Source organism: Limanda limanda, chromosome 23 (assembly GCF_963576545.1).
Source record: "Limanda limanda chromosome 23, fLimLim1.1, whole genome shotgun sequence".
NCBI lineage: Eukaryota > Metazoa > Chordata > Actinopteri > Pleuronectiformes > Pleuronectidae > Limanda > Limanda limanda.
In genome coordinates, this window is record NC_083658.1 from 6,305,899 (window position 1) to 6,319,096 (window position 13,198).

General features: G+C 43.4%; 1 protein-coding gene across 9 annotated transcripts in view; it reads left to right on the forward strand.

Moving 5' to 3' along the window:
* mbnl2 (muscleblind-like splicing regulator 2) overlaps window positions 1–12,144 on the forward strand; it is a 49,828-nt gene extending 37,684 nt beyond the window's left edge. For 2 of the 9 annotated variants that reach the window (XM_061067283.1, XM_061067284.1), the window contains 4 exons: window positions 2,126–2,179; window positions 2,592–2,742; window positions 4,679–4,714; window positions 8,106–12,144. In XM_061067283.1, coding sequence (XP_060923266.1) covers window positions 2,126–2,179; window positions 2,592–2,742; window positions 4,679–4,714; window positions 8,106–8,230 — 366 coding nt within the window. In that variant the 3' untranslated portion in view covers window positions 8,231–12,144. Of the gene's footprint in view, window positions 1–2,125; window positions 2,180–2,591; window positions 2,743–4,678; window positions 4,715–5,683; window positions 5,779–8,105 lie in introns of all 9 variants that reach the window. The other 7 variants (XM_061067285.1, XM_061067288.1, XM_061067290.1 and 4 more) reach the window with 7 other exon arrangements.
* The last annotated feature ends 1,054 nt before the right edge of the window (window positions 12,145–13,198 follow it).

Below are 13,198 nucleotides of genomic sequence, written 5' to 3' on the forward strand. Positions count from 1 at the left end.
CAATCTTTCAAGGTTAAAGAAAGTGGCACAAATATCCTTGATCCATCCCCAGATTCAGATCCACTGATCCAATCAGTTCTTCCGTGACCCAAACCGCATCCTTCCCCCAAGTTCGGTGATAATGCGTTCTTTAGTTTTTAATAATCCTACTAACAAACAAACAACTAACAAGAAAGGCCCAACATTCCCCTTATGAACCACATTTAAATTCACTGGAATTGCACAAACAGTCCCCTAACATGCCAGATTTCTATCATCAAGATCCATGAATTAGTCTCTGGGAAAAACGCCCTTCCACCAAGTTCCGTGGTAATCCAGCCTGTAATTTCTGCGTAATCCTCCTAAATTACAGACTAAACAAACACAGATGAAACCACAACCTCCCTGCCGGAGGTAATAAAGGGGCCAAGCCACTGTAACCTGGTGTTTACCTGGCAGCACCTTTAGCTTAACAACTTTTCCATCAGGTTCACGATGCATCATTCCGAGATCTAGTTTTTGTCGCTAGCGTGTTTTCCCCCGAATCCAGCACTCCACGCTCCTCCTGGGTCGCTCACATTTCCCCAGTTCATCAACTTTATGACCCAGCTCCCAATTTACCCTCAGCAGTTACAAGCCGAGCCGGAGGTGAGGAGGGGTTAACCTCGGGACAGCGAGTTGTTTAGTCAGCGCCTTTAATCCAATTTTCCTTTAGCTCTTAGCCTAAAGCTGCAGAACTTTTATTGAACCATAAAACCTGTATTGCTGCACTGCTGCAAATAGGTAACATCATTATCCATGATTCACTTTTTTTTAATCTAAAGCAAATAGGGTAAAGTGCAGCGTAGATGAGGTTTGCACATTAAACGATAGAGTTACAGTGAGAGTGTCCTGTTATTGAGATTATGTTGTTTTTACTGTGCCACATTATGTGTTGCTTGCCATGCTGTGACCTCCTTCCTCATTGCAAGGCGAATGCGACCATCTCTTCGCTTTTCATGTCCCTTTTAATAGACCATCCTCCATTTTAACTAACCACATTGTTTAAGTCTGTTAACACCACCGGTCATGCATCACTCTTTAATAGGATAAATGTTGTTCTACATCAGGAAAACAAGAGGCCTGTGCATGCAAGTGCTGTGATCATCACATCCACCTCATCTTTTTTTTTTCTCTCTCTCAGCAGTGACGTCGAATCTAAGATCGTTTTTAAATAAGTTAAATTGATAAGTTGAAATTAAACAGTTTTATTAATACGTCATGAAGCCGCCTTCAAACTTACACTAATTCTGTAAAATAATTGCGTCTACGTTTTTAGCAGGAATGTAAGAATAAACAGAGCTCCACATTGTAACTGTAACCTCACATTGTGTCACGTCCCCCAAGTTCATCGCTCACACTAACTTAGATTTAACTACACATGAACTGACACCACTACCAGAAAGATAGTTAAGCTACTTTTATTTTACTGCACCTCAACAGCCTCGGATTATCTGTACCTAATAATCTGATCGCACAATCGTGTCCAGATGTAGCTGCCAGGCTGAGGCTAGTAATTTGAGGGGCTCACTCACATCCCAGTCGGTCATGGGACGTTTTCTCAGACCCCCCAAAAACAGCACCTCACACCATCAAGCAGAGAAATCCAGCAGCACTGTAATTGTTGTGTGTGTAGGACTGTAGATCTCATACAAAGTGTCAGCCCAGTATTTCTAGTCTGAATCTTTTGTGTTTACTACATTTTGTTCCTGCGTAGCCGTTAGTAAAAGTTGATTTACTTGTTCAGATAATAGTCGACGTTACTACCAAATGCTTTCCCAGTAGCTCTGAAGTACAACGTAGATTCTTTTGCTTTTTTTAGGTTAATGTAGATGCTTTGTTGCTGTTGTACTAATTAAAAAAAAAAAAAAAAAGTAGCAATGTTTCTAAGTAAACAAAACAGTTTTTTGTTTATGTGCATGCCTATTGTTTTGTATGTGGTATACTTGCATTCAGATTATTTTTGTTTTTGTTTTTTTCCTTCTCACCTATCCACAATGCAATGCTGTCCCCCATGACGCACCTCTGCTTGCTGTTACCTGTATGTTAATACGCTTGAATCCCATTGGCCCACTGCCATCATGTGCTCGCTGCCTGCTAATTAAAGACTCAGTCGACTGCCAAAGCAATGAAGCGACCCCTCGAGGCAACTGTAGACCTGGTACTTTGACCTTTCACCTTTTGCTTTGCATGTAGCTTCTTTAATTGTACTGTAGCCACTCACAAAAATTTAAGTTGGCTCTTTTGTTTTTGTGAAACCATGTAAAACACGTTAAAGTATAATTTGTGATCACCAGTGGCAATTTTAGACTGTACGTTACATGTTTTAAATGAACAAGCTTAGTGTAATGTTAAAATATTTCCAGTTATTTTTCTTTATTGTGTTGTTGATGATTGCCTTGCTATGGTGTAGTTTCTCATTGTCCTTGTGATAGTTACAGCAAGTCTCCATGTTTGCTTTTTTGTGCTGTGCATAGAAAAATAACTTTAGAGAATGTCTGTGTTGACCTGTGTGAGTATCCAGTTCCAATCGGCTGTGTGCTTCTGTCGTGTGTGTGTTTGTCGGTGGCTAGGCGTTCCCGCACGGCGTCCTCCAGCCCCTACCAAAGAGACCAACACTCGAGAAGAACAACGGAGCCAACTCCCTGTTCAACCCCAGTGTTTTGCACTACCAGCAGGCGCTGGCCAACGCACAGCTCCAGCAGCCTGCTTTCTTTCCCACTGGTAAGAGCTCCCAGTAAGCACACACGGCACACAGATGGGGGGTATGAGCGCTCATAGGTATGCCGAGCACACACAGATGCACACATTATCTATCACAGTGGGTTCCAAACTGGGGGGTCCTCAAGTTCCAACTAATATTCAATCAAGCTGCACCAAACTTTTCATCGAGATCCATGAATTATTCCCTGGGAAATTGGTGAAAACGTTAAAAACCGACCCTATCTTGGATTGTTCCGGATACGCATTCAAATTTAATGGGTTCTTCCCTGACCCATAGCGGTCACGTGTGGTTCACTTGCACAACCAGCAGCCCAGTCGTATCAAACACAGTCACTGTAACTTTAGGCTTCAATTTGAGGGAGGAATAAAATAATGAAAAAGTAGAAACCTCTAAAAGAAAATAATGCCTGTGTTTTTTGGGGGCAAACGCAGCCTTTTCACTTTGTGATTAATCTGATTTGACTGACATCGATATTGGGGAAAAAGAAATCCCATTTATAAAAAAAAAATATTTGGGTCTGCCCCCTTATTCCTCTTCAGTTCCTTGTGTCTCCAAACCAGAAACACTCTCTCAGTCCTGACACACGGAGTCACAGTAGCTCCCGTCCCCTCGGGTAATCTGCTAAACAAGTTAACTGCAGCTAATACGATAGCCGCGAGCCACGCTCATGACTCATGTGGACGAGATGCCCGTCCCTCGCCCCTCTCTCTACCTGCTCTGTCTGTCTCCTCAGTGTCTGGGTGTGGAAAGACATGTCAGATGGGTGGGGTTACTTTGTAATGTAGGGGGGGGGTGCGGGGGAAACAAGTGTGCCTGACATGATGCACAGCCACTTTAATGCATTTGTGATGAACTTATCTTAATAAACTCCAGCCATCCCCATTTGACACCGATCTGCATTGAAGTCTGCACATCTTTGTCCTGACCCTGCATGATGCTGCTGCCGTGTGTCTCTGTCCCCTGCTTCGTCTCCTGTCCTCTGTCAGTTAGTCTTTACTCTCGTTTTCTAGAAATTACTGAAATTACCCGATTCCGATACCTGGACTTTGCATATCGACCGATATCGAGTACTAGTCTGAAACCAGTGCATTTAACAAAGTTGATTTTTAAATATATATTAACAGCTGTTTGCTACTTACCCTGCATGAATGTGATGATTGCTGGCTCAAGTTAAACCCATGGAATATAATATAAATACATGTAATGCATGCCTTAGAATTTATTTTGTAATGACTCATTGACCAATGAACTGATAGAAGCAGATCCGGCCATAATTTCACATCCTAGAGATTAAGTAGAGCTGCTTTCAGACATGCACTGAACTCAAAACATTTTCCTGAGAACGCAAATGGAAATTTCTGGAACTATTTCTGTCAGCCGCCTACTAAAGTGTATGGAAAATGTGGGAAATGTCCAGTGAGCAAGTTGATGACGTTTCTAGCATAGGACGGACACAATAAAGTCACCAGCAAAGACGTTAACTTTTAGCGATAAGACGTGATGCTGGTGTCGTAAACAAAGACACAGCGGAATGTAAACGTCATGTCCCTCCTCCTGCTGCTCCTCCTAGACGCTCCCCTTGCTAGAACATTCTGGACATTTTCCCGTCTCTCTGACCCGGACCACCTCCCGCTGCATTCTTCACACGTGAAAGCCAAACTCCGGAAATTGTCCCGAGTGCATGTCTGAGATCAGCTCCCGTCAGTGTTTTCTCACCCGTGCCTTCAACTAATGAAGGGAATCCCTCTGCTTGCTGCAGTTTACTGCATTCCTCACTGACTGAGAGCACCACTGTAACAGTAGCATCTGAGTTTGTTTTTGTCTTGTATAATCTTGTTGTTATCCTCCCTCTCGATTAACCCATTTATTTCCTCCTCTCTCTCTCTCTCTCTCTCCCTCTCTGTCTCCCCCTCTCTCTCTGCATGAACACAACAGGGTCAGTCTTGTGCATGACTCCTGGTAGCAGTCTTGGTAGGTCCCGACCTTCCCTTTGCTCTCTCACGCACATTGTTTGATGTAGGTGGGGGGGTGGCTTGAGTGGGATGAGTGGGCAATATCTGCAGCCCTTGCAGGTGAGACAAAAGGTCATCGCTTCACTTCCTCCTGCGGCGGTGATGAAACCTTCGCAGGAAATTGTCCTTAAACCTTGGTTTCTTCACGCTGGGATACCAAATGAATTTTGTGTCACCTGAAAGAGTTGCTGTTGTGTCCTCACTGACTTCCTCGCTAATGACTTGATTGTTGTACAGTTCAAATGTTACCGTAGATGAAGATGCTCCAGCTGTAGGATAGCCACTGTCTGTTTGCTGTGCTGTGTTGATCAGGAAATTTAGAAATCAGTTTCCCAGAGAAATGACCCGAAGCTGGAGCTCTTGTCTCTGCAAAAAAAAAAAATGTTTGAATACCAGGTCTGAACCGGGTCTAAGAATAATTATATCCAACCATACTTACCACAAATAAAGTTCCCATCATCCCCCACTGCTAAAAACTACACTTGATTCATTGTATTCGGAGTCTCGTGGCCCTTTAACATCTCTGGGAAAAACAGCAAACTGATTGTCCGTATAAATTTCCGTACCTGTGATTGTAATCAGCTTCTCTCCTCTTTGTTTTTTTTTGTTATTTTCTTTCTCCCATGCTCTCTTTTTTCTTTCTGTCTGTCCTCCTTGCTTTGCCTTGTGAATGGTTGCATGCCATCTGCCGGTGTAACCCTAACGATGGCTTGCTGGCTCTCTGTAACATCCGCCATCAACAACAACAACAACAACAACAACAACAACTACAAACGATACCGCCGACACACGCGCATCACAACTGTTGCCATGGTTACCGTAACGCTCCACCTACCTGTCCATTGCTGCCATCCCCTCTTCCCCCGATCCTCCCTCCCTCCCTCCCTCCCCACCTCCCCTCTCCGTTCCTCCCTTCGAAAAACCAAAGTCCCAATGATGTACAGTGCTGCGCCTGCTACTGTCTCTGCAGCAACAACTCCTGCCACAAGTGTCCCCTACGCAGCAACAGCACCAGCCAATCAGGTTTGCTCCTTTTTAAAGCTTTCTCTCATCAGTCCCCGGAGCTCTGAATAAGTGCTGGCGTCCGAATAAGCCGCAATAACCTGCAGCTGAGCCGCGGCCCACGCCCAGCTCCTCCCGGCCCGCGCCCGTGGCTGCACTGGGCGAGTTCGGGCTGGCATGGGCCAAGTGGGCATTTTCCAGATTTAAAAGCGGAGGGGCAACCACCCAGGGTGTCCCATTTCATGCGGAACAGCCCCCGACAAGCACTTCTTCAGAGCTCCCACATTTGCCAAAGTAGTAGTTGTGTTGTGTTGCACTACTTCCTGATTTTTGTTTTGCATGTTCTGTTTTCTTTTTACGTTTTCTTTTCCACTTTCTCTCGCTGTCGTCCAATAAGCCTCCATCTGCAGCAGCGGCGTCATCTGTCCTGCTTGCGTGCTCCTGCAAACACACGTTCAAGCAAATACACGCAGACAATTCAAATGGTTCAAAACAGCCGCCCTGCCATCTTTCCTACCCAATTTTAACCTTTTTTTAGTTGTGGAATTAAAAAAGAGGGAAGAATACACTTCAGGGAGAGGTGATGCAGGGAAACCGATCACGGAAGTTGTCAGGTTTAAATGCCACAATGACGCAAGTGTGCCCCATTTTAAACCTGGAAAATTGAGCACAATGGTGGCGCTCCGGCCTCATGCAGCTGGTAATCATTTACTGGTAGAGGTGCGTTTAAGGCCCACAGATGTAAGTGGGAAAACATCATTTCAGAGTGCAGAATCGACCACCGTGGGGCATGTAGCAATTTACTTTTCCATTGCCGAGAGCGGTCGCCTCATTTTATAATCTTCACTTCCTGTCACCTGTCCAGAAAGAAAACAGAAAGTTCTAAAATGACAATCAGTTCATTTTAACGTCCTCAAGAAAACCTTAAAGATCTGTTTCTTCAGAGGTTCCCTGTGTGGAAAAGAGATAATGAGCCATTTCTCCCATGATCCCCTCTGGCCACGGTGCCTCGTGCTTTATTGTCCCTCACAGGCCGCCACTGTCTGCACTTCCTGTGAGTCACCCACCGTCTCTTCCTGTAATTGGCATGCAGCAGCAGTAGCAGCAGGAAGCAGAGCTGCTCTTTAAAGATGCATGTGGGACAAGGAGCCGGAGAAACAATGACGTCAGCCCCTCGCTGTCTGTCTCCGTCTGCTCCCACCCCTCTCTCTCTCTCTCTCTCTCCCTCTCTCTCTCGTTCCCTCTCTCCTCTCCCCGCCCTGCGTAAAGATCTCTCCAGCCAGGACACAGTTAACACGTATAATCACCAGCTGCGCCTCACACAGTGCACGCCTTGTTCGGTACAGTCATCCCCATCATATGGCCTTTTTCAGAGTAAACACGCGTGCAATGATTTGATTTCTTCTAAATTAAAGCCACATGATGCTGACGTCACCTTTTTTACAGCAAATTCGGAGTTTACTGGTTCAGATGTTATTTGCGTTTTCGGAAAAAATGAGACAGATGATGCGTAGAGGGGACAGGACGCTCCGGACATGTTGATAGCTTCAGAGTTTGGTCACTTCACGACCCTCTGAAATGTCACCGTGACGCGACAGGTAACCGACCAATCCCAGCAGCCCATGCGCTGACGGGCGCCGGGGTGTCTCTCACCGCTTCTACCCTGGATTGTAAAGTGGCAGCATCCTCTTCTGTCAGAATGTGGTATTACACCCCAGGCACCGTAAGGGGGAGGACTTGGATCCCCGTCCTTATCCCAGTCACTCAATTATAATGTAATAATTAGAATAATCATCTGATATTTCAAACATCCATTATAATTTGGGAAACACGGGGCTTAGTGAAATGTAATTATCCATCTGGCCTCATCACCTCCTGCCATCTAATCACTGGCTGTTACCGTCACTGCACAGATTCGAACCCCCCCAGCGGTTCCTGGCGTTTGTTTTTACTAACCTGTGCTACCAGAGGGGTGGGGTGGGGTGGGGTGGGGTGTCTGACCCCTCTGGAGCAGGTTGAGCTGTCAGGGCACATCACTCACTCTCCACCTGTCTGTGACAAGCGTTGTTCTTCTACCTGCGCCCTCCTCCCCCAAAGTCTTCTTCTTCCTCCTCTTCTTCATTCCCTTACTCTTCCTCCCCCTCCTGTTATTTTTCATCCTCCTCTTTCCCTTCTTCGTCTTCTTATCCTTCTTCAGTATTTGTGTTATCTTTTAATTCACTGTTGTGGTAATGTAGTCTTTGAACGCAGTGTTTTGCTTGATATTACTCATTACATGTGAGAAAATGAACTAAATCCTGTTCTCTCCTTGTCCCCCCCCCCCCCCCCCTTTTGTCTCCCTCCTGCAGATTATCCTGAAATAAGCGTCAGGATGGGAAGGGAGTGTCACAAAGCTGCACTAGGAAACCCCAAACCGCCCCAGTGTAAATACTACCTGACCTCTCCCATAGAGGTCCAGCAACCTGCATGCTAAGAGTGTAACACTTCAATTAACCATACGAACTGCAGTGCCGGTGAAACACACACACACAGAAAAAAGAGATATACTGTATGTATTGCTAGAAAGAAGAAAAAAACTATTAACATGAAAAAGTCAAAAATATTCTTATGTATTATAGCAGACACACTATAGAGGTCATTTTAACAAATGTTCTCCCAAAGTACCGTCGACCCCCCCACTCTCTCTTTCATATTTATTCTAAAAACCTCTGCACAACAACGTTCACCCCCCCCCCCCTTTGGTTAGTAAAAGAATCAAGATGCTTGATTTGCACTGGACGAGAGACGTGGTGCACGCCGTGGACAAACAGGAAGTCACAGGAAACCCGCGCACAGCCACGCCCACGCACTCGGCGAGGGTTGATTTTAAAAGTCTTGCGGTCTTTTGCTTTTTTTTCTCACCATGAAGATGAATGTCCCTGGGGGCAGACAGGCTCGTGTTTCCTCCACATGTGACTGTCCCCCACCCGCCACCCCCCCCCGATGCTGTTACGATGCCATGATGAAGCTCGTCCGCCCCCGCCTTGCCCCTCCCCCTTTCGCCAACTTCTCATCCCAGGAAACCATCTTGCCAAAGTCGCGGCTTGGGAGAAGTCGGATGGAATCACCGCCGCCAGAAATAAAACCACCAGAGCCACACTCTCGAGCACCCAGACAAATTCTTCTCTTTTTGTTTTCTGTTGCCATTACGAGAAGCTGCTCGGCACTCGCCCTTTATCTGTTTCCACGCTGGGTTCGGCTCTTTGTCGAGGACGAGCGGGGGGGTAGACTGTGCACGGATTTTTTTGCATGCAGTCAGGAACAGGGGAAGACAGTGCCCAGTGTTGACAGAAGATAGTCGTGGCCATTACTGAAAAGCCTAAAGGCTCGGGTCTGTGCCAAGGGCTTAACAAAGCTTGACGGTTCGTCCCAGACATACCAAGCCTTGTGTGTGTGAGTGAGTGTGCGTGTGTGTGCGTGTGTGTGTATGTGTGTGTATGTGTGTGTTTCGTATCTGGAGACTGATGGTCTGCCGGCAGACTGGGACTTGAGGCGAGGTCTAGCAGGTGACGACTACACCAGGCCTGGTAGGAGAGTCTTTTCGAGGGGTGGGTGAAGGATTTAAGTGCTAAGACTAAACAAAAAAAACGGTGCATTTGACGATGCTCGTCAAGAAAAAAACAAAAGAAAAAACAGACAAAAAAAAGAGATGACTTGAACTTCGACTGGAGGGCTATCTGTGACCGACGGTTGTCCTGTCCAACCCAACTATCACCGATAATCCTGTTCCATTTTAGAAAAACTCGTAGAAGTGCCTAAAAAATGCTCATCGACTCAACAACACGTGCATCCGGAGTCTATCACTAAAAGTCACCGACGCAAAACACACACCGGGCCGTCAGAACGTGGACCTTTATTTGATTTCCCCCCCCCCAGGGGGAATGACATCACACTTCTTTCCGTTCCCGGAGGCGGTCTCATCACAAGTGACTTTATGGAAAAACTAAAAAAAAGAAGTTGAAGAAACGACAAATCAAAACATAGCTTTGTAGAATGTTTGGTGACTTTCATGGTGTCCCATTGTTTCCCACCATGGTTTGAGTAGTTTACATGAGGAACGTGAGTGAGAAAAAAAAATACCTGTATTGTAAAACTGTGTAATGTATGTAAGGTGTCTCTTACTTTGAGAGTTTATATTCATAGTTTTAGAAATATATTCAAAGTTATTTAAAAATTTTGTGTTGTGTCTCCTATCGAGGTATGTTTCGACCCCCCCCCATCCCCTCCACCACCTCCATCTTTCAGAACAATCACATTTAGATCATAAATTGTTATTTTTATTATTTTACACCTTCTTTAGCCCGTTTTAACTCATAAACTAAATTTTTATTCTTTTTTCACACAAAAATCGGATGTAATTTCATGGTGCTTGATCAACATTGACAATCCACAATCAGACCTTTTTTTCTCGGAAATGTCTCACTCGCTTTCCGCGTGTTTTCACCTCGACTCGTCTCCACGTGAGTTTTTAGTTTCTGTTTTTCGATTCGTGTGTAATATCCGTGGCAGGTGGTGAAAGCTTCTATTCTGTTGTAATTTATCTTGTGTTACTCTTGGTCAAATTTTAGTTGAGAGAAAAAAAAAAAAGGAAATGTTGTAAACTATTCTATTTTGAGATGAATGTAATTTATTGAGCTGTGCTACGTCACTGCACGGTTGGTCATTTCAAGGTCTAACCTGTCAGGTCAGCGACTGAGAAGTCGGGGGGGGGGCGGGGCGGCGTTTGAAAAAGTCCACCCGTCGATAGAAAGCTACTGGATCTCTCTTGCCTTCTCATTGATAAAAAAAACAAAAAAAATCACGGTGTCGCAGTGATGAGCATAGTTATAGACTCGTCTGTGTTGTTGGGGAAAAAAAATGTTTATTGTATAGATGACATTTTACCAAAAAAATAAGAGAATAAAATTTCAAAAAAGATGTACTTTTCACTCTAGTATAATAGTATTTCATAACAATATTAAGTTGTTGCTGTGGCAACCAAATGTTGCAATTACTAAAGTTCGGTATTTTTGTAAATGACATTGTTGAGTTGATTTTTCTTTGTTTCTTCTTCTTTCTTTTTTTTCTTTCTTTTTTTTGCTAGAACACTGTACACACGGTAGATTGTAAAGAAGATACGAACATTTCTTATTCTTCACTGAGATTACGACAACGACCTAATATTTTCATTAGCAAATAACAGCCTCTGTAGTGCTGTGACCGTAACACTTAAATAGATTCAAAGTCATCAATGTTACATAGATTATATATATAAATATATATATATATATAAGAACTAAATAATCTATAAATTAAGAAGTTGAGATGTACAGCTCCTCCCCTGACAAAGGACCGTGAGGTTCCACTCTGAGACATTTTATTCGAGGCGTATGTATCACTAGAGTTAAGGATTGCACTTTTCATAATGTTTAAAGATGTGATCTGTTTTTTGTTGTTTTTTGTTTCCTCTGCTACTACAACAAATCTGTTTATCAATCAAAAGCAGATAACACACGGTGAATAACTTTAATTCAACTTGTTGCATGGGAAAAACAACTTTTCTTTTCTTTTCTTACTAAATGATTCTGAATGTTACTAGTGAAAAAAACAAACAAAAAAAAAACACGTCTGTACACAACACGTCCTCATTTGGTTACCCACGATGCCCCTGTGTATGGAATCCTCTTGAGATGTGGTGTTTTTAGAAATGTGTCGGCGGTGATTGACTGATGATGGTTTTAAAACGAGAAAAAAAACGAAGAAAAAGAACATGTAAGCACTTTCTGAGCAGTTGGCCAACTGAGCAGACTCAGCTTATCCAAACACTTTGCCTTATCTTGAGTCCATCGTGCTTAAAGGTTTTTCTGTTTTTAAAAAAGCTCTTAACTGGAATTTATTCAAAGAGACGTGAGCGGGTCTCTCTCCCCAAATCCCTCCTCGATTTCATTTCAAACATTTATATCGAAAAAAGTTTTAAGTTGGCCAAAAGACGGCAACTGCAACAGAGTGAGCAGTCTCCTGATCGTCACCTCCGGTCTCCCCAAAAAACCTGTAGTGGCATCTTTTTATTTTTGTCCCATTGCCTTACAATGGAGCAGTTTGGATTTGTAACTCACAGCTTTAGCCAGCAGAGGGCACTACAGTGGAGACTGCAGGTGACATGTGGCGACTGCCTGTGCCATCGTTGTTGCAGCGTAGCCAAGATAAATTGACCCTCATCGGATTTATAGTTTCAATGTAATGATTTCTTAATGTATTCTTTTGCATATATTTTGTGCTATTTTATGTTTCTATAGTCCAATGTTCCTTTGGTTCCAGCGAGATAGTGTAAAATCTATTGGAAGACAGAAATAAAGAAAATCAAAGGATGTCTGTTTGTCTGGATCCGTTCTTTATTTAACATTCTTCATCCTTCATATGTCAAACATGCAGTTTGTGTATTTAATAACCTCATTCACGTTTTAGAAATGGTACATTTTTGCTTTTAGGTGCTTTAGAAATCAACTTTTAGGGGTTTAGAGGTTTTGAGAAACGTCAAAAGGAAAATATCTAGATAGATAGATACATAGATAGATAGATAGATGGGTAGATTGATTGATTGATTGATTGATAGATTGATAGATTGATTGATTGATAGATAGATAGACAGACAGATATATGGATAGATAGATGTATGGACAGATAGATAGATAAGTCACTCCCACTAGGACCCATTTAAAGGGGGGCCCCTGACTCACTAATACGTGCCCAGACTCCTCATGACCTTGCTGATGGGCGGGTGCAGGAGACTGGTCTGTCACCTGGATCGGGCGCTTGACCTAGTTTCCACGGCAACTGCGGAGACCTTCCTGGAGAGAAAGATGACATCATCACATGGCTCAGCACACAGGCCAATAAGCAGCAGCATGAGTTTGCACCGGAGTGACACAGACTCCCAGCAGCCAGACCACTCCTGTCCATCTGACTGTATTACAGAGCCACAGTTATAGGACTAAACTAGACAGACAGACAGATGGATGGATGGATAGATAGATAGATAGATAGATAGATAGATAGATAGATAGATAGATAGATAGATAGATAGATAGATAGATAGATAGATAGATAGATAGATAGACTTCAAGGTGATGTACTTGGAAATTAAAGGCTACACATAGACACAATTAACAGAAGACTATTTTCAAGCAACATAAAGAAGATTGGAAAAGAAAAGTAGAGTATAATGGGTGAAATATAAGAGGTTAAAAATAATAATAAAGATGGAGGAAGTGTCTCCATGTTTTCATTGTTCATTGTGATTCTCGTCAAGTGTTTCCAACATTTCAACTTTCTGTGGCCAGTAACAGTCTTACTGTACATACTTCACATTGTAAATATATATTTGTCATAATGTACAATCCTTTTATAGTGTTTATAACATATT